At 55.7% G+C, this 26495-nt stretch overlaps 1 protein-coding gene across 1 annotated transcript in view; it reads left to right on the top strand.

Moving 5' to 3' along the window:
* LOC140402566 (acidic phospholipase A2 PA-1G-like) overlaps positions 1-26495 on the top strand; it is a 74029-nt gene that overhangs the window by 22896 nt on the left and 24638 nt on the right. Inside the window, exon 2 of the mRNA XM_072490417.1 lies at positions 21427-21592. Coding sequence (XP_072346518.1) covers positions 21427-21592 — 166 coding nt within the window. The remainder of the gene's footprint in view (positions 1-21426; positions 21593-26495) is intronic.

Genomic DNA, 26495 nt, shown 5'->3' with positions numbered 1-26495 from the left:
GGTCGAGTTCGACCCCAGCCACCCAGGCCACCTCCCCAGGTGGGAGTAGCGGGTCTGCTCTGTGGCCACCTGGTCTCCCTGTCCGGTAGTGACAAGAGGGGCTCTGCCGCCAGAGCACCCATAGACAAAGGACTCTTCTGTCTCGCCTCTGCGGAGTTCTCCCGGTCCCACCATCGCCAAGATCATCAGCAAGCTCCACATCTGTAAAACAGACAAAACACACCCTTGACTCTACAGAACTACCTACCTGAAAGTGCATGGCTTCTATCCAGCGGCAGCAGCAGCTCCCGCTTTGAAGTTGTGAAATCAGCATGAAATTGCCGCAGCCTGTCTGTGGTTCTGTGTCCACAGCCCGGCTCCACTAGGGTCCTAGTGCCTGCATGCACATTCATTATATCACTGCATTATACGCTTCTGTGATCCCACGATCCTAAATAAGCCACACACCACTACACACTAATTAGAACTAACAGGGGGGGAATGCTATGTACAATGCCACCCGTCTCCGGGTGGCCTAATTAAAACTGGACCCCGCTATACTGGGGCTGTTCACCTGTTTGGACCAACGGCTCGGGCCAGACCTCCCCCTCCCGGGGGTCCGGACTGCCCCTTGCCTGTCCTTCCCAAAGTGGTTTGGGGATCCCTTTCTGCTCCCTCCGGAGACCGGGCTACCTGTGGCAGCACTGGGTCTCCCTCCGGAGACCGGGCTACCTGTGGCAGCACTGGGTCTCCCTCCGGAGACTGGGCTACCTGTGGCAGCACTGGGTCTCCCTCCGGAGTCTGGGCTACCTGTGGCAGCACTGGGTCTCCCTCCGGAGACTGGGCTACCTGTGGCAGCACTGGGTCTCCCTCCGGAGTCTGGGCTACCTGTGGCAGCACTGGGTCTCCCTCCGGAGACTGCGCTACCTGTGGCAGCACTGGGTCTCCCTCCGGAGACTGCGCTACCTGTGGCAGCACTGGGTAATGTCCTACATCCCTCACCGTTCCCTTCTACTGGGGACCATCTTACCGGGGGCTTGGGGACCCGATTGCTCCTTCGTCCCCTGGATGGTTCCCACGCCCAAGGTGATACCTCCCTCTCCTCTGCCTCCCTAGCCTCTATACTAAGGCAGGCCACCTGACCCACAGGTAATGGCTTGGGAATCGTTACTGTCCCTGGGCTGGGTGCTTGCAGCACTGTCGGTTTCTTTGGGACTGCCCCTTCGGGACAGCACCTTGTCACCGGTTGTGTGACCGTGGAGTCAGGGACCTCCCCCACCGTCGTTAATTCTACGGGGGGTTTCTCCACTACCACCCCCAGTCTTCCCCCCACCTTGCTCTTTCTTGCCCTTATGGGGTGGAACAATTTAAATTGACTGATGTGGCGTTCGCATGGGTCCCACTGTAGCGCACAAAGGCTCCATGAGACGAATAGAGTGAAGTCGATGAGGCTTTATTAAGCGTGTCTGTTCCCCCGCAGCTCGATAGTAAACTGGCCTGCGGGGGAAGACTCCGGATTCTTATACTCCGCCTTCAGGGCGGAGCTTGAGGTTAACGGCCAACCAGGACCCGGGATCTGTCAGCCAATGACATTAGGGCTTCCAGTCCCACATGACCCCCAATACATACTACCACATTCATCCCTTGTCAAAAATGAACCCGGCGGGGTGATGCTTCGTATGGTGGTAAGGGTTTACAGGGCTGGTCCTGGGAGGATAAAACATTCACATGGCAATACAGTATTGGACAATTTCGTCCTGTTGCAACTATTTACAGAGGGTATAGGAAGAAAAGCAAAATGTTCTTGTGAACAGTCCATATTTGTTTTACATCGACGCCACGAGTCGGTCGGGCGGTCTGGTCGTCCGTGTCGATCGCCTCGGCCCCGGCGGTGGTGGTGGTGCTTGTACCAGTGTTGTCGCCTCCAGGAGCCGCACGGTTTCAGCTGTCGGTGCAAAGGGGAGGGGGACCGATCCTCCTGGGAAGGGGGCGGTCGCGGGGTGCGGCGGTGGCAGGAAGGGGGGGGGTTGGGTTGATGGCGTCGGGGGGGTGTGCGTGTTGCCGGCGGGCGCCAGATCCCGCAGGGAGACCGTGTCCTGTCGGCCGTCGGGGTACTCCACGTAGGCGTACTGGGGGTTTGCGTGGAGGAGGTGAACCCTTTCGACCAACGTGTCCGCCTTATGTGCCCGCACGTGCTTTCGGAGCAGGATGGGTCCTGGGGCCGCCAGCCAGGTCGGCAGCGACGTTCCAGAGGAGGACCTCCTAGGGAAGACAAGGAGACGCTCGTGAGGCGTTTGATTAGTGCTTGTACATAATAATGACCGGATGGAATGGAGAGCGTCCGGGAGGACCTCCTGCCACCGTGCAACTGGGAGGTCCCTGGACTGTAGGGCCAGTAGGACGGCCTTCCAGACCGCGCCGTTCTCCCTTTCTACTTGCCCGTTCCCCCGGGGGTTGTAGCTGGTCGTCCTGCTCGAGGCTATGCCCTTGCTGAGCAGGAACTGGCGCAGCTCGTCACTCATGAAAGAGGACCCCCTGTTGCTGTGGACGTATGCGGGGTAACCGAACAGCGTGAAGATGCTGTTCAGGGCTTTAATGACTGTGGCTGCGGTCATGTCAGAGCAGGGAATGGCAAAAGGGAAGCGGGAGTATTCGTCCACTACATTAAGAAAATATGCGTTGCGGTCGGTGGAGGGGAGGGGCCCTTTGAAATCGAGACTGAGGCGTTCAAAGGGGCGGGAAGCCTTAATCAGGTGCGCTCCATCTGGCCTGAAAAAATGCGGCTTGCATTCCGCGCAGATGTGGCAGTCCCTTGTGACTGTACGGACCTCCTCTAAAGAGTATGGGAGATTGCGGGACTTGATGAAGTGGTAAAACCGAGAAACCCCCGGGTGGCAGAGGTCCTCGTGGAGGGTTTGGAGGCGGTTAATTTGTGCATTGGGACATGTGCCGCGGGATAGGGCATCGGACGGCTCGTTCAGCTTTCCGGGACGGTACAAGATCTCATAGTTGAAGGTGGAGAGCTCGATCCTCCACCTTAAGATCCTGTCATTTTTAATTTTGCCCCGCTGTGCATTATCGAACATGAAAGCTACCGACCGTTGGTCAGTGAGGAGAGTGAATCTCCTGCCGGCCAGGTAATGCCTCCAATGTCGCACAGCTTCCACTATGGCTTGGGCTTCCTTTTCCACTGAGGAGTGGCGGATTTCTGAGGCGTGGAGGGTTCGGGAGAAAAAGGCCACGGGTCTGCCCGCTTAGTTAAGGGTGGCCGCTAGAGCTACGTCGGAGGCGTCGCTCTCGACCTGGAAGGGGAGGGACTCGTCGATGGCGCGCATCGTGGCCTTTGCGATATCCGCTTTGATGCGGCTGAAGGCCTGGCAAGCCTCTGTCGACAGAGGGAAGGTCGTGGTCTGTATTAGGGGGCGGGCCTTGTCTGCGTACTGGGGGACCCACTGGGCGTAGTACGAAAAGAACCCCAAGCAGCGTTTCAGGGCTTTTGGGCAGTGCGGGAGGGGAAATTCCATGAGTGCGCGCATACGTTCGGGGTCGGGGCCTATTATCCCATTGCGCACTACGTAGCCCAGAATGGCTAGCCGGTCGGTGCTAAAAACGCACTTGTCCTCGTTGTACGTGAGGTTCAAGGCTTTGGCGGTCTGGAGGAATTTCTGGAGGTTGGCGTCGTGGTCCTGCTGATCGTGGCCGCAGATGGTTACATTGTCGAGATACGGGAACGTGGCCCGCAACCCATGTTGATCAACCATTCGGTCCATCTCCCGTTGGAAGACCGAGACCCCGTTTGTGACGCCAAAAGGGACCCGTAGGAAATGGTATAATCGCCCGACTGCCTCGAAGGCTGTGTACATGCGGTCACTTGGGCGGATGGGGAGCTGATGGTAGGCGGACTTGAGGTCCACGGTGGAGAAGACTTTATATTGGGCAATCCGATTGACCATGTCGGATATGCGGGGGAGAGGGTACGCGTCTAGTTGTGTGTACCTGTTGATGGTCTGGCTATAGTCAATGACCATCCTTTGTTTCTCCCCTGTCTTCACTACTACCACCTGCGCTCTCCAGGGACTATTGCTGGCCTGGATTATGCCCTCCTTTAGTAGCCGCTGGACTTCGGACCGAATGAAGGTCCGGTCCTGGGCGCTGTACCGTCTGCTCCTAGTGGTGACGGGTTTGCAATCCGGGGTGAGGTTCGCAAACAAGGACGGGGGTTGCACTTTGAGGGTTGCGAGGCCGCAGATAGTGAGTGGGGGTATGGGGCCGCCGAATTTGAACGTAAGGCTGTGTAGATTACATTGGAAATCTAATCCCAGCAAGGTTGGGGCACAGAGTTGGGGAAGGACGTTAAGTTTGTAGTTTTTGAACTCCCTCCCCTGCACCGTAAGGGTAACTATCCAGAATCCCTGGATCTGTACGGAGTGGGATCCTGCAGCTAGGCAAATCTTTTGTGCGCTGGGATAGCTGGTCAATGAACAGCGTCTTACCGTGTCGGGGTGTATAAAGCTTTCCGTGCTCCCGGAGTCGACTGGGCATGGCGTCTCGTGGCCGTTTATTTGGACCGTTGTCGTCGTCGTCTGGAGTGTCCGGGGCCGAGCCTGATCGAGCGTAATCGAAGCGAGCCATGGTTGTAGTAGTGGAGTGGGGTCCGTTGTTGCCGTCCAAGATGGCGTCGGGGATGAACAAAATGGCCGCCCCCATACATCGCACGTGGCTGGGGGTCACAAGATGGCGGCGGGGGTGGACAAAATGGCCGCCCCATGCGTCGTACAGGTCTGGGGCGGTCCAAGATGGCGGCGCCCTTCCTCCCCTCGTGGTGGTCGGGACCCAAAATGGCGGCGTCTGCGGGTCGCACATGGTGTGCTGGGGGTGCTGGGGAGCGCTAGGACCGCGTGCGCTAGGACCGCGAGCGCTAGGACCGCGTGGAGCTCCCTCACCGCGAGCACTGGGACCGCGAGCGCTAGGACCGCGCGGAGCTCCCTCACCGGGGACAGCGGTGGTCCGGGCCCAAGTCGGCGGCGCCGGCGGGTCAGGCGTGGGGCCGCGAGCGCAAGGACCGCGCGGAGCTCCCTCACCGGGGACAGCGGTGGTCGGGGTCTAAGTAGGTGGCACCGGCGGGTCAGGCGTGGGGCGCGGGACGGGGGTTAGGGTGGCGTTGGGGACGCGAAAAACTCCCTCCTCTCCGTGGAGAGTGTTGGCCGGGGCCCAAAGCGGTAGCGCCGGCGGTGGGTCATACATGGGCTGCGGAGAGGGGGGTTGGGGAGCGTAGGCGGCGTGCAGCGCTCCCAGTTCTCCCGGGGCCGCGGTGGTCGGGACCCAGAGCGGCTGCGCCTGCGGGTCGTACATGGCGTGCTGGGGGGGTTGGGGCGCATAGACTGCCTGTAGGGCTCCCTGTGCTCCCGGGACAGCGGCGACCTCGCGGGACCGGCACACAACCGCATAATGGCCCTTTTTCCCGCAGCTTTTGCAGATAGCTGCGCGGGCCGGACAGCGCTGTCGGGGGTGTTTCGCCTGGCCGCAGAAATAACAGCGGGCGCCCCCGGTGCGACTCGGCGTTTGGACCGCGCAAGCCTGTGGGGTGTCCGGGGGGTGGGGTAGGGGGTTTGTCGCGACGGGTACGTATGGGGCCCAATGTCCTGCCGCGCGGTCGGGGCCGTAGGCGCGGGTATTACGCGCGGCCACGTCTAGGGAGGCTGCTAGGGCCTGTGCCTCTGAGAGTCCTAGCAACTCTTTTTCTAGAAGTCTTTGGCGGATTTGGGAGGATTGCATACCTGCCACAAAAGCGTCGCGCATTAACATGTCCGTGTGTTCGTTTGCGTTCACCGACGGGCAGCTGCAGGCTCGTCCCAAAATCAGCAGCGCGGCGTAGAACTCGTCCATCGATTCTCCGGGAGCTTGCCGTCTCGTCGCGAGCTGGTAGCGAGCGTAGATTTGGTTAACTGGACCAACGTAGAGATTTCTCAGTGCTGTGAACGCCGTCTGGAAATCGTCGGTGTCTTCGATGAGGGAGAAAATCTCCGTGCTCACCCTCGAGTGCAGGACCTGCAGTTTTTGTTCGTCTGAGACTCGGCCGGTGGTCGTTCTGAGTTAGGCCTCGAAGCAAGTCTGCCAGTGTTTGAAGGCTGCTGCCACGTTCACTGCGTGGGGGCTGATCCTCAGGCATTCTGGAATGATCCTGAGCTCCATAGTCCTTTTTAGGCATGCTTAATAAATTGTAGCGCACAAAGACTCCATGAGACGAATAGAGTGAAGTCGATGAGGCTTTATTAAGCGTGTCTGTTCCCCCGCAGCTCGATAGTAAACTGGCCTGCGGGGGAAGACTCTGGCTTCTTATACTCCGCTTTCAGGGCGGAGCTTGAGGTCAACGGCCAACCAGGACCCGGGATCTGTCAGCCAATGACATTCGGGCTTCCAGTCCCACATGACCCCCAATACATACTACCACAAGTACCCTGCAGCAGCTTGCGAAACTCCCTTGACTTTGATAGTGGTTGAGGCTTTGGGGAAGGGGACTTGATTTGTGTTTTGTGCCATTGCTAAACTTGTGTAACAATACGATTTTACGTTGTGTCCGTTATAGTACTTCTTGAATAGACTTAGTTTGTGTTAGAGTTTCAGATTTTATTATAATTTCTTCTGTTTGATGATTTTGACCTGGGTTTTGCAATAAACCTCGATTTGCTGATAATTGGAGTCGTTTCAATTCTTCAATCTCTCACCAGCGATCTCTGACCAAGTCATTGTTAAGATATTCTTCACCTTAATTCCGGGGTCGAGAATCTCGGGTCATCTTGAACGATTCGAACCCGTTCACTCAGGACAGGCTGCTGGTTATGTAATAAACAGCAGTGTCCTATTCTCTCTCTTGGGAAAGCTACTCCAGCGAAGTAGGAACCGGGTGGGTGTTTTACCACCGGCAAGAGAGAGAATCACCTGGGCATTGGTGGGGGTCTGGATATCTGTGTGATATAAGCCTCAGGCTTCCGGTTAGGGATAAACGGCAGGCTTGATTCAGTGCTCTCTCCCGCAGAGGTGTCCCAGTGCGGCATCCCCTGGTCTCTGAAGTTTCAGTGCCAGCTGGAGAGAGACACACACAGATACTCAAACCCCAGATATCGGCCCAGTAGTGGGGTAGCAAAGATGGAACCCTCTACAATGGTGACCGCGGCAGGACCCCGGTGGATTGGAGTAATGGCAGAGGGGGTGAGGGAACGAAGTAAAATGGAGGAGAGAATCTCCTCGTATAAGTGGCAAAAGGTCAACCTCACCAAACCTTGGGTCTCAGAATTAATCAATGCGGAGCGACCTGTAATGGCGGCGGCCGCATGGACAGAAAGTAAGGCACACAAAAGGCACTTGGAGAAGGCAGTGTGGCTGGTCTGCTTGTCCCAGCAGGTAGCCAAAACAGAGCGAAGGGTCGAAGAATTAGAGCAGGAGTTGGGAGAAGTTAGGGCCAGCGCAGGGGACAGCGCTAGCGCAGCGGAACGACTGCGGGAGGAATTGGCAGAAATGAAACAGGACAGCCTACAGGAAAGCGAGTCTAACCGGTACGAGAAGGAGTATCTCCACTGCCAGATAGTGGAGGGTAAGACAAAGGAATGGAGGCTCCAGGAACTCTATGCTCGGAGTACAGAGCAGTGTAGGAAGCTGGAGGGGAAGTCCCGGGACATCCAGGCAGTGTACCGAGTGGCTCGTGAGGAAGTAGGGGACTGTGCTCACGGGCCGTGCCAGGTACAGATAACGGAGTTGGAGGAGACCTTGTCCAAGGTCAGGGGACAGGTACACCTGGTAGGTCCAGGGGGGTTCCCAAGGGGCAAGGGGCTCCTCGCAGCGGATGATTCCCCAAAGGCCAAGGGGAATAGACCACCTCCTGAGGCGCCGGGATTGTGTCCGGGTCGGCAGGGGGGGATCGGACTGCACATTCAGGGGCAAGTCCAAGGGGGGTCGGCAGTGTACCCCCAGCTGGCGGCGTGTCCATCTGGTTTCGTATGTGGGTCCCCATGGGATGGGGACAGACCGCTGCCTGGGATGCCGGTGATGGGGCCGGGTCAGCAGGTAGGGTTCGGACCGCCCGGTCAGGGGCAGGTCCAAGGGGGGTCAGTGGTGAATCCCCAGATAGCGGCGTCTCCTATATGGGTAGTTAGCCCGGGGACAGGGGGGCTACCCAACGGGGCAGGAGAGCTGGACGCCGGGGAGGCGGAGGAGCAGGAACCCCAGGTAGGGCAGATGTGCCCTGTCAGGCAGAGAAGGTATGGTCCCCCGGCGGGGCTGGCGAATAGGGGACCGGTTGAGGGCGACATTATCATTATCATTCCCGCGAGGTCGCCGCCGTCCCGGGGCCACAGGGAGCCCTACAAGCAGTCTATGCCTCCCAACCCCCCCAGCACGCCATGTGCGACCCGCAGGCGCAGCCGCTCTGGGTCCCAACCACCGCGGCCCCGGGAGAACTGGGAGCCCTGCACGCCGCCTACGCTCCCCAACCCCCCTCCCCGCAGCCCATGTACGACCCGCCGCCGACGCTCCCGATTTGGGTGCCGGCCAACACTCTCCACGGAGAGGAAGGGGTTTTTCGCGTCCCGAACGCCACCCCCACCCCCGTCCCGTGCCCCACGCCTGACCCGCCGGCGCCACCTACCTGGACCCGACCACCGCTGTCCCCGGTGAGGGAGCTCCTCGCGCTCGAGGCCCCACGCCTGACCCGCCGGCGCCGCCGACTTGGGCCCCGACCACCGCTGTCCCAGGCGAGGGAGCTCCGCGCGGTCCTAGCGCCCGCGGCCCTGGCGCTCGCAGTGAAGGAACTCCGCGCGGTCCTAGCGCCCGCGGCCCTGGCGCTCGCAGTGAAGGAACTCCGCGCGGTCCTAGCGCTCCCCAGACCCCCCAGCACACCATGTGCGACCCGCAGACGCCGCCATTTTGGGTCCCGACCACCACGAGGGGAGGAGGGGCGCCGCCATCTTGGACCGCCCCCGACCTGTACGACGCATGGGGGCGGCCATTTTGTTCACCCCCGACACCATCTTGTGACCCCTCAGCCACGTGCGATGTATGGGGGCGGCCATTTTGTCCATCCCCGATGCCATCTTGGACGGCAACAACGGACCCCACCCCACTACTACAACCACGGCTCGCTTCGGTTACGCTCGATCAGGCTCGGCCCCGGACTCTCCAGACGACGACGACAACGGTCCTAATTAACGGCCACGAGACGCCATGCCTAGTCAACTCCGGGAGCACGGAAAGTTTTATACATCCCGACACGGTAAGACGCTGTTCCCTAACTACCTACCCCAGCGCACAAAAGATTTTCCTAGCTGCAGGATCCCACTCCGTACAGATCTAGGGATTCTGCATAGTTACCCTAACGGTACAGGGGAGGGAATTCAAAAACTACAAACTTAACGTCCTTCCCCAACTCTGTGCCCCCACCTTGCTGGGCTTAGATTTCCAATGTAACCTACAGAGCCTTACGTTTAAATTCGGCGGCCCCATACCCCCACTCACTATCTGCGGCCTCGCCACCCTCAAGGTGCAATCCCCGTTCTTGTTTGCAAACCTCACCCCGGATTGCAAACCCGTCGCCACTAGGAGCAGACGGTACAGCGCCCAGGACCGGACCTTCATTCGCTCCGAAGTCCAGCGGCTACTAAAGGAGGGCATAATCCAGGACAGCAATAGTCCCTGGAGAGCGCAGGCGGTAGTAGTGAAGACAGGGGAGAAACAAAGGATGGTCATTGACTATAGCCAGACCATCAACAGGTACACACAACTAGACGCGTACCCTCTCCCCCGCATATCCGACATGGTCAATCGGATTGCCCAGTACAAAGTCTTCTCCACCGTGGACCTCAAGTCCGCCTACCATCAGCTCCCCATCCGCCCAAGTGACCGCAAGTACACAGCCTTCGAGGCAGACGGGCGATTATACCATTTCCTACGGGTCCCTTTTGGCGTCACAAACGGGGTCTCGGTCTTCCAACGGGAGATGGACCATTTGGTTGATCAACATGGGTTACGGGCCACGTTCCCGTACCTCGACAATGTAACCATCTGCGGCCACGATCAGAAGGACCACGACGCCAACCTCCAAAAATTCCTCCAGACCGCCAAAGCCTTGAACCTCACGTACAACGAGAACAAGTGCGTTTTTAGCACCGAACGGCTAGCCATTCTGGGCTACATAGTGCGCAATGGGATAATAGGCCCCGACCCCGAACGTATGCGCGCACTCATGAAATTTCCCCTCCCGCACTGCCCAAATGCCCTGAAACGCTGCCTGGGGTTCTTTTCGTACTACGCCCAGTGGGTCCCCAGTACGCAGACAAGGCCCGCCCCCTAATACAGACCACGACCTTCCCTCTGTCGACAGAGGCTTGCCAGGCCTTCAGCCGCATCAAAGCGGACATCGCAAAGGCCACGATGCGCGCCTTCGATGAGTCCCTCCCCTTCCAGGTCGAGAGCGACGCCTCCGACGTAGCTCTAGCGGCTACCCTTAACCAAGCGGGCAGACCCGTGGCCTTTTTCTCCCGAACCCTCCACGCCTCAGAAATCCGCCACTCCTCAGAGGAAAAGTAAGACCAAGCCATCGTGGAAGCTGTGCGACATTGGAGGCGTTACCTAGCCGGCAGGAGATTCACTCTCCTCACTGACCAACGGTCGGTAGCCTTCATGTTCGATAATGCACAGCGGGGCAAGATTAAAAATGACAAGATCTTAAGGTGGAGGATCGAGCTCTCCACCTTCAACTATGAGATCTTGTACCGGCCCGGAAAGCTGAACGAGCCGTCCGATGCCCTATCCCGCGGCACATGTGCCAACGCACAAATTGACTGCCTCCAAACCCTCCACGAGGACCTCTGCCACCTGGGGGTCACTCGGTTTTACCACTTCATCAAGTCCCGCAATCTCCCATACTCTTTAGAGGAGGTCCGTACAGTCACAAGGGACTGCCACATCTGCGCAGAATGCAAACCGCATTTTTTCAGGCCAGATGGAGCGCACCTGATTAAGGCTTCCCGCCCCTTTGAACGCCTCAGTCTCGATTTCAAAGGGCCCCTCCCCTCCACCGACCGCAACGCGTATTTCCTTAATGTAGAGGACGAATACTCCCGCTTCCCTTTTGCCATTCCCTGCTCCGACATGACCGCGGCCACAGTCATTAAAGCCCTGAAAACCATCTTCACACTGTTCGGTTGCCCCGCATACGTCCACAGCGACAGGGGGTCCTCTTTCATGAGTGACGAGCTGCGCCAGTTCCTGCTCAGCAAGGGCACAGCTTTAAGCAGGACGACCAGCTACAACCCCCGGGGGAACGGGCAAGTAGAAAGGGAGAACGGCACGGTCTGGAAGGCCGTCCTACTGGCCCTACGGCCCAGGGATCTCCCAGTTTCACGGTGGCAGGAGGTCCTCCCGGACGCTCTCCATTCCATCCGGTCATTATTATGTACAAGCACTAATCAAACGCCTCACGAGCGTCTCCTTGTCTTCCCTAGGAGGTCCTCCTCTGGAACGTCGCTGCCGACCTGGCTGGCGGCCCCAGGACCCATCCTGCTCCGAAAGCACATGCGGGCACATAAGGCGGACCCGTTGGTCGAAAGGGTTCACCTCCTCCATGCAAACCCCCAGTACGCCTACGTGGAGTACCCCGACGGCCGACAGGACACGGTCTCCCTGCGGGATCTGGCGCCCGCCGGCACCACGCACACCCCCCCGACACCATCAACCCAACCGCCCCCCCTTCCTGCCACCGCCGCACCCCGCGACCGCCCCCTTCCCAGGAGGATCAGTCCCCCTCCCCTTTGCACCGACAGCTGAAACCGTGCGGCTCCCGGAGGTGACAACACTGGTACAAGCACCACCACCACCGCCGGGGCCGAGGCGATCGACACGGACGACCAGACCGCCCGACCGACTCGTGGCGTCGATGTAAAACAAAGATGTACTGTCCAATGAACATTTTGTTTTTCCTATACCCTCTGTAAATAGTTGTAACAGGACGATACTGTCCAATACTGTACTACCATGTAACTGTTCTATCCTCCCAGGACCAGCCCTGTAAACCCTTACCACCATACGAAGCATCACCCCGCCGTGTTCATTTTTGACAAGGGGTGAATGTGGTAGTATGTATTGGGGGTCATGTAGGACTGGAAGCCCTAATGTCATTGGCTGACAGATCCCGGGTCCTGGTTGGCCGTTGACCTCAAGCTCCACCCTGAAGGCGAAGTATAAGAAGCCGGTGCCTTCCCCCGCAGGCCAGTTTACTATCGGGCTGCTGGGGAACAGACACGCTTAATAAAGCCTCATCGACTTCACTCTATTCGTCTCACGGAGTCTTTGTGCGCTACAGTACTTACGGTCACAGGCTGCGAGAGGTCAAGTCGAAGGTGGAGAGGTCAAGCCAAGAGACCCTCAATCGCAACACAGCCCCTTTTATATCCGTTTTACCTGGCTTTTTCCTGTGTTCAGCCAGCCCCTTTTGCATTGAATCGGTAAGGTTTAAAGTTCCCGCTGGTCCCGCCCCCTTTGAGCCAGTCAGACCTGTCGACTTCCAGGTTTTCCTCCCCTTTGCGTTGTATCGGTCCACGTTTAAAGTTCCCGCTGGTCCCGCCCCCTTTGAGCCGGGCAGACCTGTCGACTTCCGGGTTCTCCTCGCAGGTCCGCTCCTTCCAGCCAGGCAGACCTGCCGCGATTTGAATTTGGCACCGACTCCGCCCCCTCCACCCAGTGAGTTCCTGCCGGTGGCTTCTGTCAGGATTGGAGTACCTCCCCCAGGTCCGCCTCCAACTTGGTTTTTTCTACCGTTTATCTTCAAGGGGCTTTTCCAGCGCAATATACTGAGCCCAGACAGTCTGCTTTTTTAGGTAACAAGGTTAAGCTCTCTTGTGAAGATTTTCAAAGTCTTCCATCTGCTCCGGAGATCGCTGCTATGTTGATGGGGTGTCGATTGGATTCTGCTCTGGTGGAGGCCAAGTCATTTACATCTGCATGGGGCTATGACCATTCCATTGTCCTGCTTGCAGGCAGGCCCCCTGTGTATTCCCGTGCCCCTTTGTTTGTGTTTTAATCTTATCTAGTTGTCTGGCTCCTTCTTCCTTGTAGCTCCTGGGGGGGGGTTTGTAAATACCTATGCCCCTACTCGGCTCAGCGGACCAAGCCTGCAGGGAAATTTGGTTACGTTCTTTTGGCTGAAAAAGTGTCCAGTTTACAGTCTCTGGGTTTTATTCCTGGGCAGTCCAAAAAGGGCCGGATTGCCCGAAAACCTTACAAAGGTGAAAGGTGGAAGATATAGGAGGGATATCAGAGGTAGGTTCTTTACCCAGAGAGTAGTGGGGGCATGGAATGCACTGCCTGTGGAAGTAGTTGAGTCGGAAACATTACGGACCTTCAAGCAGCTATTGGATAGGTACATGGATTACGGTAAAATGATATAGTGTAGATTTATTTGTTCTTAAGGGCAGCACGGTAGCATTGTGGATCGCATAATTGCTTCACAGCTCCAGGGTCCCAGGTTCGATTCCGGCTTGGGTCACTGTCTGTGCGGAGTCTGCATATCCTCCCCATGTCTGCGTGGGTTTCCTCCGGGTGCTCCGGTTTCCTCCCACAGTCCAAAGATGGGCAGGTTAGGTGGATTGGCCATGATAAATTGCCCTTAGTGTAAAAAATTGCCCTTAGTGTCCAAAATTGCCCTTGGTGTTGGGTGGAGGTGTTGAGTTTGGGTAGGGTGCTTTTTCCAAGAGCCGGTGCAGACTCAAAGGGCCGAGTGGCCTCCTTCTGCACTGTAAATTCAATGATAATCTATAATTAATCTCGGACAAATGTTCGGCACAACATCGTGGGCCGAAGGGCCTGTTCTGTGCTGTATTTTCTATGTTCTATGTTCTATGTACGAGGCACGTTTTTTACACAGAGGGTAGTGGGTGCCTGGAACTCGTTACCGGAGGAGGTGGTGGAAGCAGGGACGATAGTGGCGTTTAAGGGCATCTTGACAAATACATGAATAGGATGGGATACGGACTCCGGAAGTGTAGAGGATTTTAGTTTAGATGGGCAGCATGGTCGGCACAGGCTTGGAGGGCCTGTTCTTTGATCTTTGTTGGATTCTCCATGCGGGCGACCAAGATTTCCCGCTGGACTAGAATCTCTCCGGGTCTGCGCTGGCACCAGGAGCAGTGCCCAGGAGCGATTCCCTCTCCCTCGCTATGTAAATGTATGCATGGCGTGAATCCTGTGGGATGCGGTCGGAACCCGGCTAGCAGGCTGCCCAAGTGCTTTGACTTCCTCTGTTTCACAGCAGGAAGCACTTAGCTGCGTTTGGTGTGGCGAGGGGCTGTTACTCACTGTGGTAGTATGTATTGGGGGTCATGTGGGACTGGAAGCCCTAATGTCATTGGCTGACAGATCCCGGGTCCTGGTTGGCCGTTGACCTCATACTCCGCCCTGAAGGCGAAGTATAAGAAGCCGGTGCCTTCCCCCGCAGGCCAGTTTACTATTGGGCTGCTGGGGAACGGACACGCTTAATAAAGCCTCATAGACTTCACTCTATTCGTCTCATGGAGTCTTTGTGCGCCACAATTTATTAAGCGTGCCTAAAAAGGACTATGGAGCTCAGGATCATTCCAGAATGCCTGAGGATCAGCCCCCACGCAGTGAATGCGGCAGCAGCCTTCAAACACTGGCAGACTTGCTTTGAGGCCTACATCACATCGACCACAGGCCGAGTCTCAGACGAACAAAAACTGCAGGTCCTGCACTCGAGGGTGAGCACGGAGATTTTCACCCTCATTGAAGACACCCACGATTTCCAGACGGCGTTCACAGCACTGAGAAATCTCTACGTTCGCCCAGTTAACCAAATCTACGCTCGCTACCAGCTCGCGACAAGACGGCAAGCTCCCGGAGAATCGATGGACGAGTTCTACGCCGCGCTGCTGATTTTGGGAAGAGCCTGCAGCTGCCCGTCGGTGAATGCAAACGAACATACGGACATGTTAATGCGCGATGCTTTTGTGGCAGGTATGCAATCCTCCCAAATCCGCCAAAGACTTCTAGAAAAAGAGTCGCTAGGACTCTCAGAGGCACGGGCACTGGCAGCCTCGCTGCACGTAGCCGCGCGTAATACCCGCGCCTACGGCCCCGACCGCGCGGCAGGCCATTGGGCCCCGTACGTACCCGCCGCGGCAAACCCCCTACCCCCCCCCGGACACCCCACAGGCCTGCGCGGTCCAAACGCCGAGTCGCACCGGGGGCGCCCGCTGTTATTTCTGCGGCCAGACGAAGCACCCCCGACAACGCTGTCCGGCCCGCGCAGCCATCTGCAAAAGCTGCGGGAAAAAGGGCCATTATGCGGTGGTGTGCCGATCCTGCGAGGTCGCCGCCGTCCCGGGGCCACAGGGAGCCCTACAGGCAGTCTATGCCTCCCAACCCCCCCAGCACGCCATGTGCGACCCGCAGGCGCAGCCGCTCTGGGTCTCGGCCACCGCGGTCCCGGGAGAACTGGGAGCCCTGCACGCCGCCTACGCTCCCCAACCCCCCTCCCCGCAGTCCATGTACGACCCGCCGCCGGCGCTCCCGATTTGGGTGCCGGCCAACACTCTCCACGGAGAGGAGGGGGTTTTTCGCGTCCCTAACGCCACCCTAACCCCCGTCCCGCGCCCCACGCCTGACCCGCCGGCGCCGCCTACCTGGACCCCGACCACCGCTGTCCCCGGCGAAGGAGCTCCGCACGTCCCAGCGCTCGCGGCCCCACGACTGACCCGCCGGAGCCGCCGACCTGGGCCCTCACCCCCGTCCCGTGCCCCATGCCTGACCCGCCAGCGCGGCCGACCTGGGCCCTCACCCCCGTCCCGCGCCCCACGCCTGACCCGCCGGCGCCGCCGACCTGGGCCCTCACCCCCGTCCCGCGCCCCACGACTGACCCGCCGGCGCCGCCGACCTGGGCCCTCACCCCCGTCCCGCGCCCCACGCCTGACCCGCTGGCGCCGCCGACCTGGGCCCTCACCCCCGTCCCGCGCCCCACGCCTGACCCGCCGGCGCAACTTACCTGGACCCCGATCACCGCTGTCCCCGGCGAGGGAGCTCCGCGCGGTCCCAGCGCTCGCGGTACTGACCCGCCGGCCTGGGCCCCGACCACCGCTGTCCCCGGCGAGGGAGCTCCGCGCGGTCCTAGCGCCCCCCAGACCCCCCAGCACACCATGTGCGACCCTCAGACGCCGCCATTTTGGGTCCCGACCACCACGAGGGGAGGAGGGGCGCCGCCATCTTGGACCGCCCCCGACCTGTACGACGCATGGGGGCGGCCATTTTGTCAACCCCCGACGCCATCTTGTGACCCCCCAGCCACGGGCGATGTATGGGGGTGGCCATTTTGTCCACCCCCGACGCCATCTTGGACGGCAACAACGGACCCCACCCCACTACTACAACCACGGCTCGCTTCGGTTACACTCGATCAGGCTCGGCCCCGGACTCTCCAGACGACGACGACAATGGTCCTAATTAACGTCCACGAGACGCCATGCCTAGTCGACTCCGGGAGCACGGAAAGTTTTATACATCCCGACATGGTAAGACGCTGTTCCTTAACTACCTTCCCCAGCGCACAAAAGATTTGCCTAGCTGCAGGATCCCACTCCGTACAGATCCAGGGATTCTGCATAGTTACCCTAACGGTACAGGGGAGGGAATTCAAAAACTACAAACTTAACGTCCTTCCCCAACTCTGTGCCCCCACCTTGCTGGGCTTAGATTTTCAATGTAACCTACAGAGCCTTACGTTTAAATTCGGCGGCCCCATACCCCCACTCACTATCTGCGGCCTCGCCACCCTCAAGGTGCAACCCCCGTCCTTGTTTGCGAACCTCACGCCGGATTGCAAACCCGTCGCCACTAGGAGCAGACGGTACAGCGCCCAGGACCGGACCTTCATTCGCTCCGAAGTCCAGCGGCTACTAAAGGAGGGCATAATCCAGGACAGCAATAGTCCCTGGAGAGCGCAGGTGGTAGTAGTGAAGACAGGGGAGAAACAAAGGATGGTCATTGACTATAGCCAGACCATCAACAGGTACACACAACTAGACGCGTACCCTCTCGCCCGCATATCCGACATGGTCAATCGGATTGCCCAGTATAAAGTCTTCTCCACCGTGGACCTCAAGTCCTCCTACCATCAGCTCCCCATCCGCCCAAGTGACCGCAAGTACACAGCCTTCGAGGCAGACAGGCGGTTATACCATTTACTACGGGTCCCTTTTGGCGTCACAAACGGCGTCTCGGTCTTCCAACGGGAAATGGACCGAATGGTTGATCAACATGGGTTACGGGCCACGTTCCCGTACCTCGACAATGTAACCATCTGCGGCCACGATCAGCAGGACCACGACGCCAACCTCCAAAAATTCCTCCAGACTGCCAAAGCCTTGAACCTCACATACAACGAGGACAAGTGCGTTTTTAGCACCGATCGGCTAGCCATTCTGGGCTACATAGTGCGCAATGGGATAATAGGCCCCGACCCCGAACGTATGCGCGCACTCATGGAATTTCCCCTCCCGCACTGCCCAAAAGCCCTGAAATGCTGCCTGGGTTTTTTTTCATACTACGCCCAGTGGGTCCCCCAGTACGCAGACAAGGCCCGCCCCCTAATACAGACCACGACTTTCCGCGGTCGACAGAGGCTTGCCAGGCCTTCAGCCGCATCAAAGCGGACATCGCAAAGGCCACGATGCGCGCCATCGACGAGTCCCTCCCCTTCCAGGTCGAGAGCGACGCCTCTGACGTAGCTCTAGCGGCCAACCTTAACCAAGCGGGCAGACCCGTGGCCTTCTTCTCCCGAACCCTCCACGCCTCAGAAATCCACCACTCCTCAGTGGAAAAGGAAGCCCAAGCCATAGTGGAAGCTGTGCGACATTGAAGGCATTACCTAGCCGGCAGGAGATTCACTCTCCTCACTGACCAACGGTCGGTAGCCTTCATGTTCGATAATGCACAGCGGGGCAAGATCAAGAACGACAAGATCTTGCGGCGGAGGATCGAACTCTCCACCTTCAACTATGAGATCTTGTACCGGCCCGGAAAGCTGAACGAGCCGTCCGATGCCCTATCCCGCGGGACATGTGCCAACGCACAAATTGACCGCCTCCAAGCCCTCCACGAGGACCTCTGCCACCCGGGGGTCACTCGGTTTTTCCACTTCATCAAGTCCCGCAATCTCCCATACTCCTTAGAGGAGGTCCGTACAGTCACAAGAGACTGCCACATCTGCGCAGAATGCAAACCGCAATTTTTCAGGCCAGATGGAGCGCACCTGATTAAGGCTTCCCGCCCCTTTGAACGCCTCAGTCTCGATTTCAAAGGGCCCCTCCCCTCCACCGACCGCAACGCGTATTTCCTTAATGTAGTGGACGAATACTCCCGCTTCCCTTTTGCCATTCCCTGCTCCGACATGACCGCGGCCACAGTCATTAAAGCCCTGAACAGCATCTTCACGCTGTTCGGTTACCCCGCATACGTCCACAGCGACAGGGGGTCCTCTTTCATGAGTGACGAGCTGCGCCAGTTCCTGCTCAGCAAGGGCATAGCTTCAAGCAGGACGACCAGCTACAACCCCCGGGGGAACGGGCAAGTAGAAAGGGAGAACGGCACGGTCTGGAAGGCCGTCCTACTGGCCCTACAGTCCAGGGATCTCCCAGTTTCACGGTGGCAGGAGGTCCTCCCGGACGCTCTCCATTCCGGTCGTTATTATGTACAAGCACTAATCAAACGCCTCACGAGCGTCTCCTTGTCTTCCCTAGGAGGTCCTCCTCTGGAACGTCGCTGCCGACCTGGCTGGCGGCCCCAGGACCCATCCTGCTCCGAAAGCACGTGCGGGCACATAAGGCGGACCCGTTGGTCGAAAGGGTTCACCTCCTCCACGCAAACCCCCAGTACGCCTACGTGGAGTACCCCGATGGCCGACAGGACACGGTCTCCCTGCGGGATCTGGCGCCCGCCGGCACCACGCACACCCCCCCGACACCATCAACCCAACCGCCCCCCTTCCTGCCACCACCGCACCCCGCGACCGCCCCCTTCCCAGGAGGATCAGTCCCCCTCCCCTTTGCACCGACAGCTGAAACCGTGCGACTCCCGGAGGCGACAACGCTGGTACAAGCACCACCACCACCGCCGGGGCTGAGGCGATCGACACGGACGACCAGACCGCCCGACCGACTCGTGGCGTCGATGTAAAACAAAGATGGACTGTCCAATGAACATTTTGTTTTTCCTATACCCTCTGTAAATAGTTGTAACAGGACGATACTGTCCAATACTGTACTACCATGTAACTGTTCTATCCTTCCAGGACCAGCCCTGTAAACCCTTACCACCATACGAAGCATCACCCCGCCGGGTTCATTTTTGACAAGGGGTGAATGTGGTCGTATGTATTGGGGGTCATGTGGGACTGGACGCCCTAATGTCATTGGCTGACAGATCCCGGGTCCTGGTTGGCCGTTGACCTCAAGCTCCGCCCTGAAGGCGAAGTATAAGAAGCCGGTGCCTTCCCCCGCAGGCCAGTTTACTATCAGGATGCTGGGGAACAGACACGCTTAATAAAGCCTCATCGACTTCACTCTATTCGTCTCACGGAGTCTTTGTGCGCCACACTCACACCATGAGGATTTGTGTTGTGGGGGGCTGGGCACCATCCATGGACTTTGGGGGGCACGTTCGTTACATACTTACCGCCTCGACCCACCGCGGGGTGCACAGCTTCAGGGTAACGCTTGAAAATACCCTCGCCAATCCACGCCCGCCTGAATCCCGGCTGAGAGGCCTGGAGCATCCCGGGGGGAGCAGGAAAATCGGGTTTCCAGCCTGTTAATCAGGTTTTACTGGATGCTCATGACCCAGCGTGTAGCTCACTGCCGCTGTGGGCGGGGGTTGGAACATCGGGCTGGAGTCTCCGATTTTGAGGCTGTGTCCGGAGAACGTGTCCAGTATTACGGCCAAAAAGTCTTCGCCGCCTCCGCACCGATGCTCCACCCAGTGGGGCGCGAGCAGCCGCACCACGTAAACCCCCGGCTTCCCCTGCAGATACAGACGGAGAATTGCCGGGTCCGTGTGGCCGCGCATTGCGCACGGTGACGACCGACAGCTGTCACGCCGGACAACATGGTGCCGGCCACGCGGACAAGGCCTGCCAGATAGTGACCCTCTGTGACCCTGCAGCCCCCGCCGAAGCTCCCGTCACCAGAGGAGCGTCCCCCTGCACCCCCACCCCCCAGCCCGCCCACCACCCCCGACTGTGGGGCCACTGGACACAGTCCGCAGCTCTCAACTCTGGTCCGAGTTGACAAATCTCAGACCACAAGTGATCCACGCTGTCCATCGGGGGGGGGGGGGGATCGGGGGAGGGCTTTCAGGTGTCGTCCTGAGGCCGTCCCAACGGCGAGCGGCGTCCTCACCGATGATGCCGTTTTGGTGGGCGGAGCATCGGAAGACAGGCGCAGCCCCCGAGTTCGGCGTTAAAAGGGTGATTTTGGCGTTGGCAATCGGAGAATCCCGCCCATCGTGCGCTGATCCCGCTTTTCGCCCGGCGCGCGATTCTCCGCTGGATCAGGAACCCCGTTACTGGTGGCGGGTGACAGAGAATCTAGCCCATGGAATTGTTGGGCCGAATGGCCTGGTTCCGAGGCGCAGGGCAGGATTCTCCGATTGCCGACGCCGGAATCGCGTTCAGCGATTGGCCGGAGAATCCGTTTCGACACCGAAATCGGGGGCGGAGCCATTTTTCAGATGCTCCGCCCCCTGAAAATCAGCGTAATCACTGATACGCCGCCGCACACCATTGGGACGTCCTCAGGACGTAGCCCGAGGCCCTCCCCCGATGCTCCGCTCCCGATTGGCCGACATTCCAACGGCGTCGGTCGCGTGTGCTCACAGTTTTCTGGGACCTCGCGTGGGGTCTGCGGACTGTGTCCAGCGCCCCCACAGTCGGGGGGGATAGTCGTTCCACTGGCCGGGGGGCTTTGGCGGGGGCTGGGGGGACTGGTGGGGGGCTGGGCCAGGGGTGGGGAGGGGTTACAGTGGGGCACTATCTGGCAGGCCGGGTCCGCGGGTGCTGCAGGATCCACCGTGCACAATGCGCGGCCACGGACTCGGCAATCCTCCATCCGTAGCTGCAGGGGAGGCCGGGGGCTTTACGTGGCGTGGCTCCTAGCCCCTCCCACCAGGCGGAGCATCGGTGCAGGGGCGGCGCCGACTTTTTCATTGTAAAACTAGACACATGTTCCGGACATAGCCGCAAAATCGGAGAATCCAGCCCGAAATTTCTGCTGAATTCAGGAATATTCTTTTGCCGTACTTCTGCTTTCTAAATCGGCGTGTTGTTAAATTGTCTCCCTGCTCACTCTGTACCAGGGCTTTCCTGACACAATGATTCATTTTGTTTTCCTCTTGTAGCAATTTGGATCCCTGCTCAGGGAGTCACAAATCGGCAAAACATGATAAACTTCCTAAACGTTGTTCACTGCGTCAATCCCACTCTCCCGTACCAGCGCTACAGGAACTACGGCTGTTTCTGTGGGATTGGAGGAAGTGGAAACCAGCCAGTGGATGGCTTGGACAGGTAAAATGAGACGATACTTGTGTAAAAACTCTCTCCGTGAAGATGTGGGTGTTTGCGCTGGCTGAGAATCAGCAAGGTTTTACTCTGGTACGAAGCAGAGAGCAGACATTCCTCAGAGAGACAGAGCTTGTTTCTCTATCGTCCTTATCACTGCCTCCAGGTAGAACGCAATTTGTACACAGCAAGATCCCACAGTAGCTATGATATAATGACCAGGTTGATCTATTTTCCTGATGTTGGTTTAGGGATAAATACACCTCGTGCTGTTTGTCACTGACACCCTGAGTTCCAGTTCAGTCAAGCAGAGCTGCTAAGAGTAATTTCTCAAAGTTACTTGAGGTAATTTGGGGAGTTACTGGGGGTAATTTACAGGAGTTACTGGTGTAATTTATAGACCATAAGACCATGAGACATTGGAGCAGAATTAGGCCACTCGGCCCATCGAGTCTGCTCCAAAATTCAATCATGGCTGAGATTTTCTCATCCCCATTCTCCTGCCTTTATTAATCAAGAACCTATCTATCTCCGTCTTAAAGACACTCAGTGATTTGGCCTCCACAGCCTTCTGCGGCAAAGAGTTCCACAGATTCACCACCCTCTGGCTGAAGAAATTCCTCCTCATCTCTGTTTTAAAGGATCGCCCCTTTAGTCTGAGATTGTGCCCTCTGGTTCTAGTTTTTTCTGCTCGTGGAAACATTCTCTCAACGTCCACTCTATCCAGGCCTCGCAGTATCCTGTACGTTTCAATAAGATCCCCCCTCATCCTTCTAAACTCCAACGAGTACAGACCCAGAGTCCTCAACCATTCCTCAGACAACAAGCTCTTCATTCCAGGGATCATTCTTGTGAACTTCCTGTGGACACTTTCTAAGGCCAGCTCATCCTTCCTTAGAGACGGGGCCGAACACTGCTCACAATACTCCAAATGGGGTCTGACCAGATCCTTATACAGCCTGAGAAGTACATCCCTGGTCTTGTATTCTAGCCCTCTTGACATGAATGCTAATGTTGCATTTGCCTTCCTAACTGCCGACTGAACCTGTACGTTAACCTGAAGAGAATCGTGAACAAGGACTCCCAAGTCCCTTTGTACTTCTCCATTCCTCCATCTAAGTTGTATAACCTCACACTTTTCCACATTATATTCCATCTGCCACTTCTTTGCTCACTCTCATAGCCTGGCCAAGTCCTTCTGCAGCCCCCCTGCTTCCTCAATACTACAGACCTTTGTTTCATCTGCAAACTTAGCAACAGTGCCTTCAGTTCATTCTTCCAAATCGTTAATGTATATTGTGAAAAGTTGTGGTCCCAGCACCGACCCCTGAGGCACACCACTAGTCACCGGCTGCCATCCTGAAAAAGACCCCTTTAGCCCCACTCTCTGCCTTCTGCCAGTCAGCCAATCCTCGATCCATGTCAGGATCTTACCCTGAACACCATGTTAAGGAATGGGTGAAGAGACATTCCAATTAGATGTCTCATTTATGTTAAGTATCCAATAATTGAGACTGACATGTAAAGAGGCTTCAGGTGATCTTTGATGTGGTGATCGAGTTTTGTCCAGAGTCTGTTAAAGGAAAATAAAGGTGTTTGTGAAAAGGAGCAGAACTCTTGACTCTTTCCACAACAGCTGCCAAGGTTACCATTGGTAACACAGGAAGGTTGCTGTGCAAATGTGAAGGGCTGAAAGATACAACGTTTCCAGACTCAACCAAGCAGTGAGTGAGAAGACTAAAAAAAAAACATATATATATATGGCTGAACCTCGGACAAAGGTGGCCGGATATGACTATCCACCATTATTTTCTGAAAGGGGATCGTATGACCAATGGAGAAGTGCAGTTGTTATGTGGACTAAGGTAACTGCCTTGGGAAAGAGGAAACAAGGTATGTCATTGGCTCTTTCTCTACCTTATGAGAGTTAAATCCGAAGCAAAGTGTTTTCGGAACTGGAATTGGAAGAATTAAATTCAGGAGAAGGTCTGGAGACTCGATTACGTTTCATGGATAAGATTTATCAAAAGGATAAGTCATAAGTGTGTATGAAGCTTGGTCAGAATTTACTAGATTCCAGAAAACAGAGGACATTTCTATTGAGGATTATATAATGGAATTTAGCAGATTATACAGGAGGCTGCACAAACACCGCCTGGAATTTCCACAGTCTGTGTTGGCATTAAAGTCACTCGACTTGCTAGAGTGACCAATCTGGATAGGCTCCTGGTTTTGGCAGGAGTTAAGGTTGTGGATAATGATACCTTGTTCAATCAGATGATAGAGGCCTTAAAGAAGTTTCTGGGGAAACATTAAATTCCTATGGCTCTTACGACACAAATGGGTCAGTCAGCAATTAAGCAGACTATGGAAGATACACTACTACAGGATGGTGAGATCATATGGCTACGAACAGGTTACGAGAGTCTGGAAGGAGATCTGGACCCGGACATTATGAGGACAGAAACCCATTTAGAACCTCTAATCGGAGGAGGGGCATGGAGAATGGGAATAGGAAGATGAACCCCAGAAATGCCCGGGGTACAATAAATCGATGTTTTCGGTATGACTTTCAATACCATTATGCTTTCAACTGTCCAACACGCTATAATAAGCTACGCATGACACGGAAGAGTCAGAAGGGAAAAACGATAGTGACCAGAAAGAAGGCATTGTCCTGGTAACAAGCAGTTTTACTCTGATAATGAGGGTGTTGGTTGCAGAATCCTTCAGTTGTGCTGTATTGGACAGTGGCTGCACATCTACTGTGTGTGGAATTGACTGGTTAAAATGTTACCTGGACTCTTTGAATGCAGAAAATCGTAACAAGGTAAAGGAATTTGAAAGTTCCACAAGTTTCAGGTTTGGGGATGATAATACTCTGAAGTTTCTGAAAAGAGTGGTGATCCCTTGCAATATTGCCGGAGTGAATCATTCCAACAGCACGGATGTTGTATCAAGTCAGATACCTTTGTTTCTGAGCAGACCGTCGATGAAGAAAGCACACATGAAACTGGATATGGAACAGGATAAGGCAACAGTTTTTGGAAAGATGGTGGACTTACAATTTACACAGTCGGGACACTATTGTATTCCATTACTGACAAATAATATTTCAGGTGCAGTTGTTAAGGATGTGTTATTATCAGTTGGAAATCACTTTAGCTGCTAGAAAGCTTGTTGTATTAAAACTGCATTGGCAATTTGCGCATGCGTCTCCTCGGAGGCTGAAAAATTATTAAAGGATGCAGGGGTAAGGGATGAAGTCTATACTAAGCTGATAGAACAGGTTAGTGATCGCTGTGAGGTTTATAGGAAGTACAGAAGGACACCATCACAATATATTTATTTGGCATTTTGTCGATTTAGCCATTTAGTCAATCAACCATTTTACAAAGTCAAGAAAAGAGATTAATCCTGGATCAGATGGTGGGAAAATGGTAGGGACAGGACTGGGGTCCCTGGAAAATTCCTTACAGACAACGGGGGAGAATTTGCTAATGATGAGTTTCGGGATATGTGTGAAAATGTGAATATCACTGTGATGAATACAGCTGCAGAAAGCCCATCTAGTAAGGGTGTGTGTGAAAGAAACCATGCAGTAATAAATGGCATGCTCCAGAAAATGTTGGCAGATAGACCAAATTGCAAGTTAAATTCAGCTTTAGCAGGGACGGTACATGCAAAGAATTTGTTGCAGATGGTTGGGGCGAATGTCCCTATCAATTAGTGTTTAGTAGAAATCCTTAAATTCCGTCCATTTTGGATGACCAGCCTCCAGCTTGTGAAGAGACTACAATTAGCTCTGCCTTTGCTGAGCATTTAAATGCATTTCATAGCAGCAGAAAATCTCTTTTGGAAGCGGAAGTCTCTGAAAGAATTCGCAGAGCTTTGAGGCGCAATGTACAGCGATCAAATACCATTTTTCAGCAAGGAGACACAGTATACTATAAGAGAGACAACTTTAATGAATGGAAAGGCCCAGGAAAGATCATAGGCATAGATGGCAAAACAATTATTTTGCAACATGGCAATCAAAGAGTTAGGGTACAATCATCAAGGATAATGGGTACAGATTACAAATTTTCAAATTTAGACAGAGCAAACAGACATGATGAAGAACCAGGGTCATATGATACATGTGTTACAGAACTACGAGGACCAGTTAACTGATATGGACAGGGTTTCTGTAGAGGAACACAATACTTCTGATGAATTAGAACAGGTAATTTTTCCGAAAGGACAACTGCCAAAAGTTGGTACAAAGTGACATTCTTGCCTGAAGGATCTAGTCAATGGAAGGATGCAACTATTATTAGTATGGCAGGGAATGCCACTGGAAAGTATGAACACTGGTTGAATGTACAGAATACATGGGAGGGTGTCAAGACAATGGATTGGAAACATGAAGTTCAAAAATGGAGGACCAGAAACCAAGTGCCAGTTCAGATAATACATCGGATAGTGAACAGGTTCACAGGAAAAAGTCGAGAATTATTGGAAGGACATCCCACAACAGAAGGAAAAGATCAAGCAGTAGCAGTACTGAACGAGATACCAGGCGGGAGAGGGGACATAGTTTGTCAAGGTCTCGGAACATGGGTAAGACTATGAATGCTACTAGGAGTAGAAGCCCACATGAACGTGAGATTTTGGTGGCCTCCAATAAGTTTAATGAAGTTATCAAAGACGCCAAACAGCAAGAACTGCATAGTTGGAGTGAATTTGGGGTATACACGGAAGTACCAGATAGGGGACAAAGAGCTCTATCCACAGATGGATATGCATGGAAAAGGTTCTTCCAGATGGAACTTATGAGGCCAAGGCCATGCTTGTGGCAAGGGGATTTGAAGAAAACTTAGAAGATCAGGATTAAGGGTAGATTCACCGACGGAGGCAAAGGTTATTT

The sequence above is a fragment of the Scyliorhinus torazame genome, chromosome 25 (assembly GCF_047496885.1).
Source record: "Scyliorhinus torazame isolate Kashiwa2021f chromosome 25, sScyTor2.1, whole genome shotgun sequence".
Taxonomy (NCBI): Eukaryota; Metazoa; Chordata; class Chondrichthyes; order Carcharhiniformes; family Scyliorhinidae; genus Scyliorhinus; species Scyliorhinus torazame.
The sequence above is the reverse complement of the archived record's forward strand: the minus strand, read 5'-3'. Positions and strand labels throughout refer to the sequence as shown.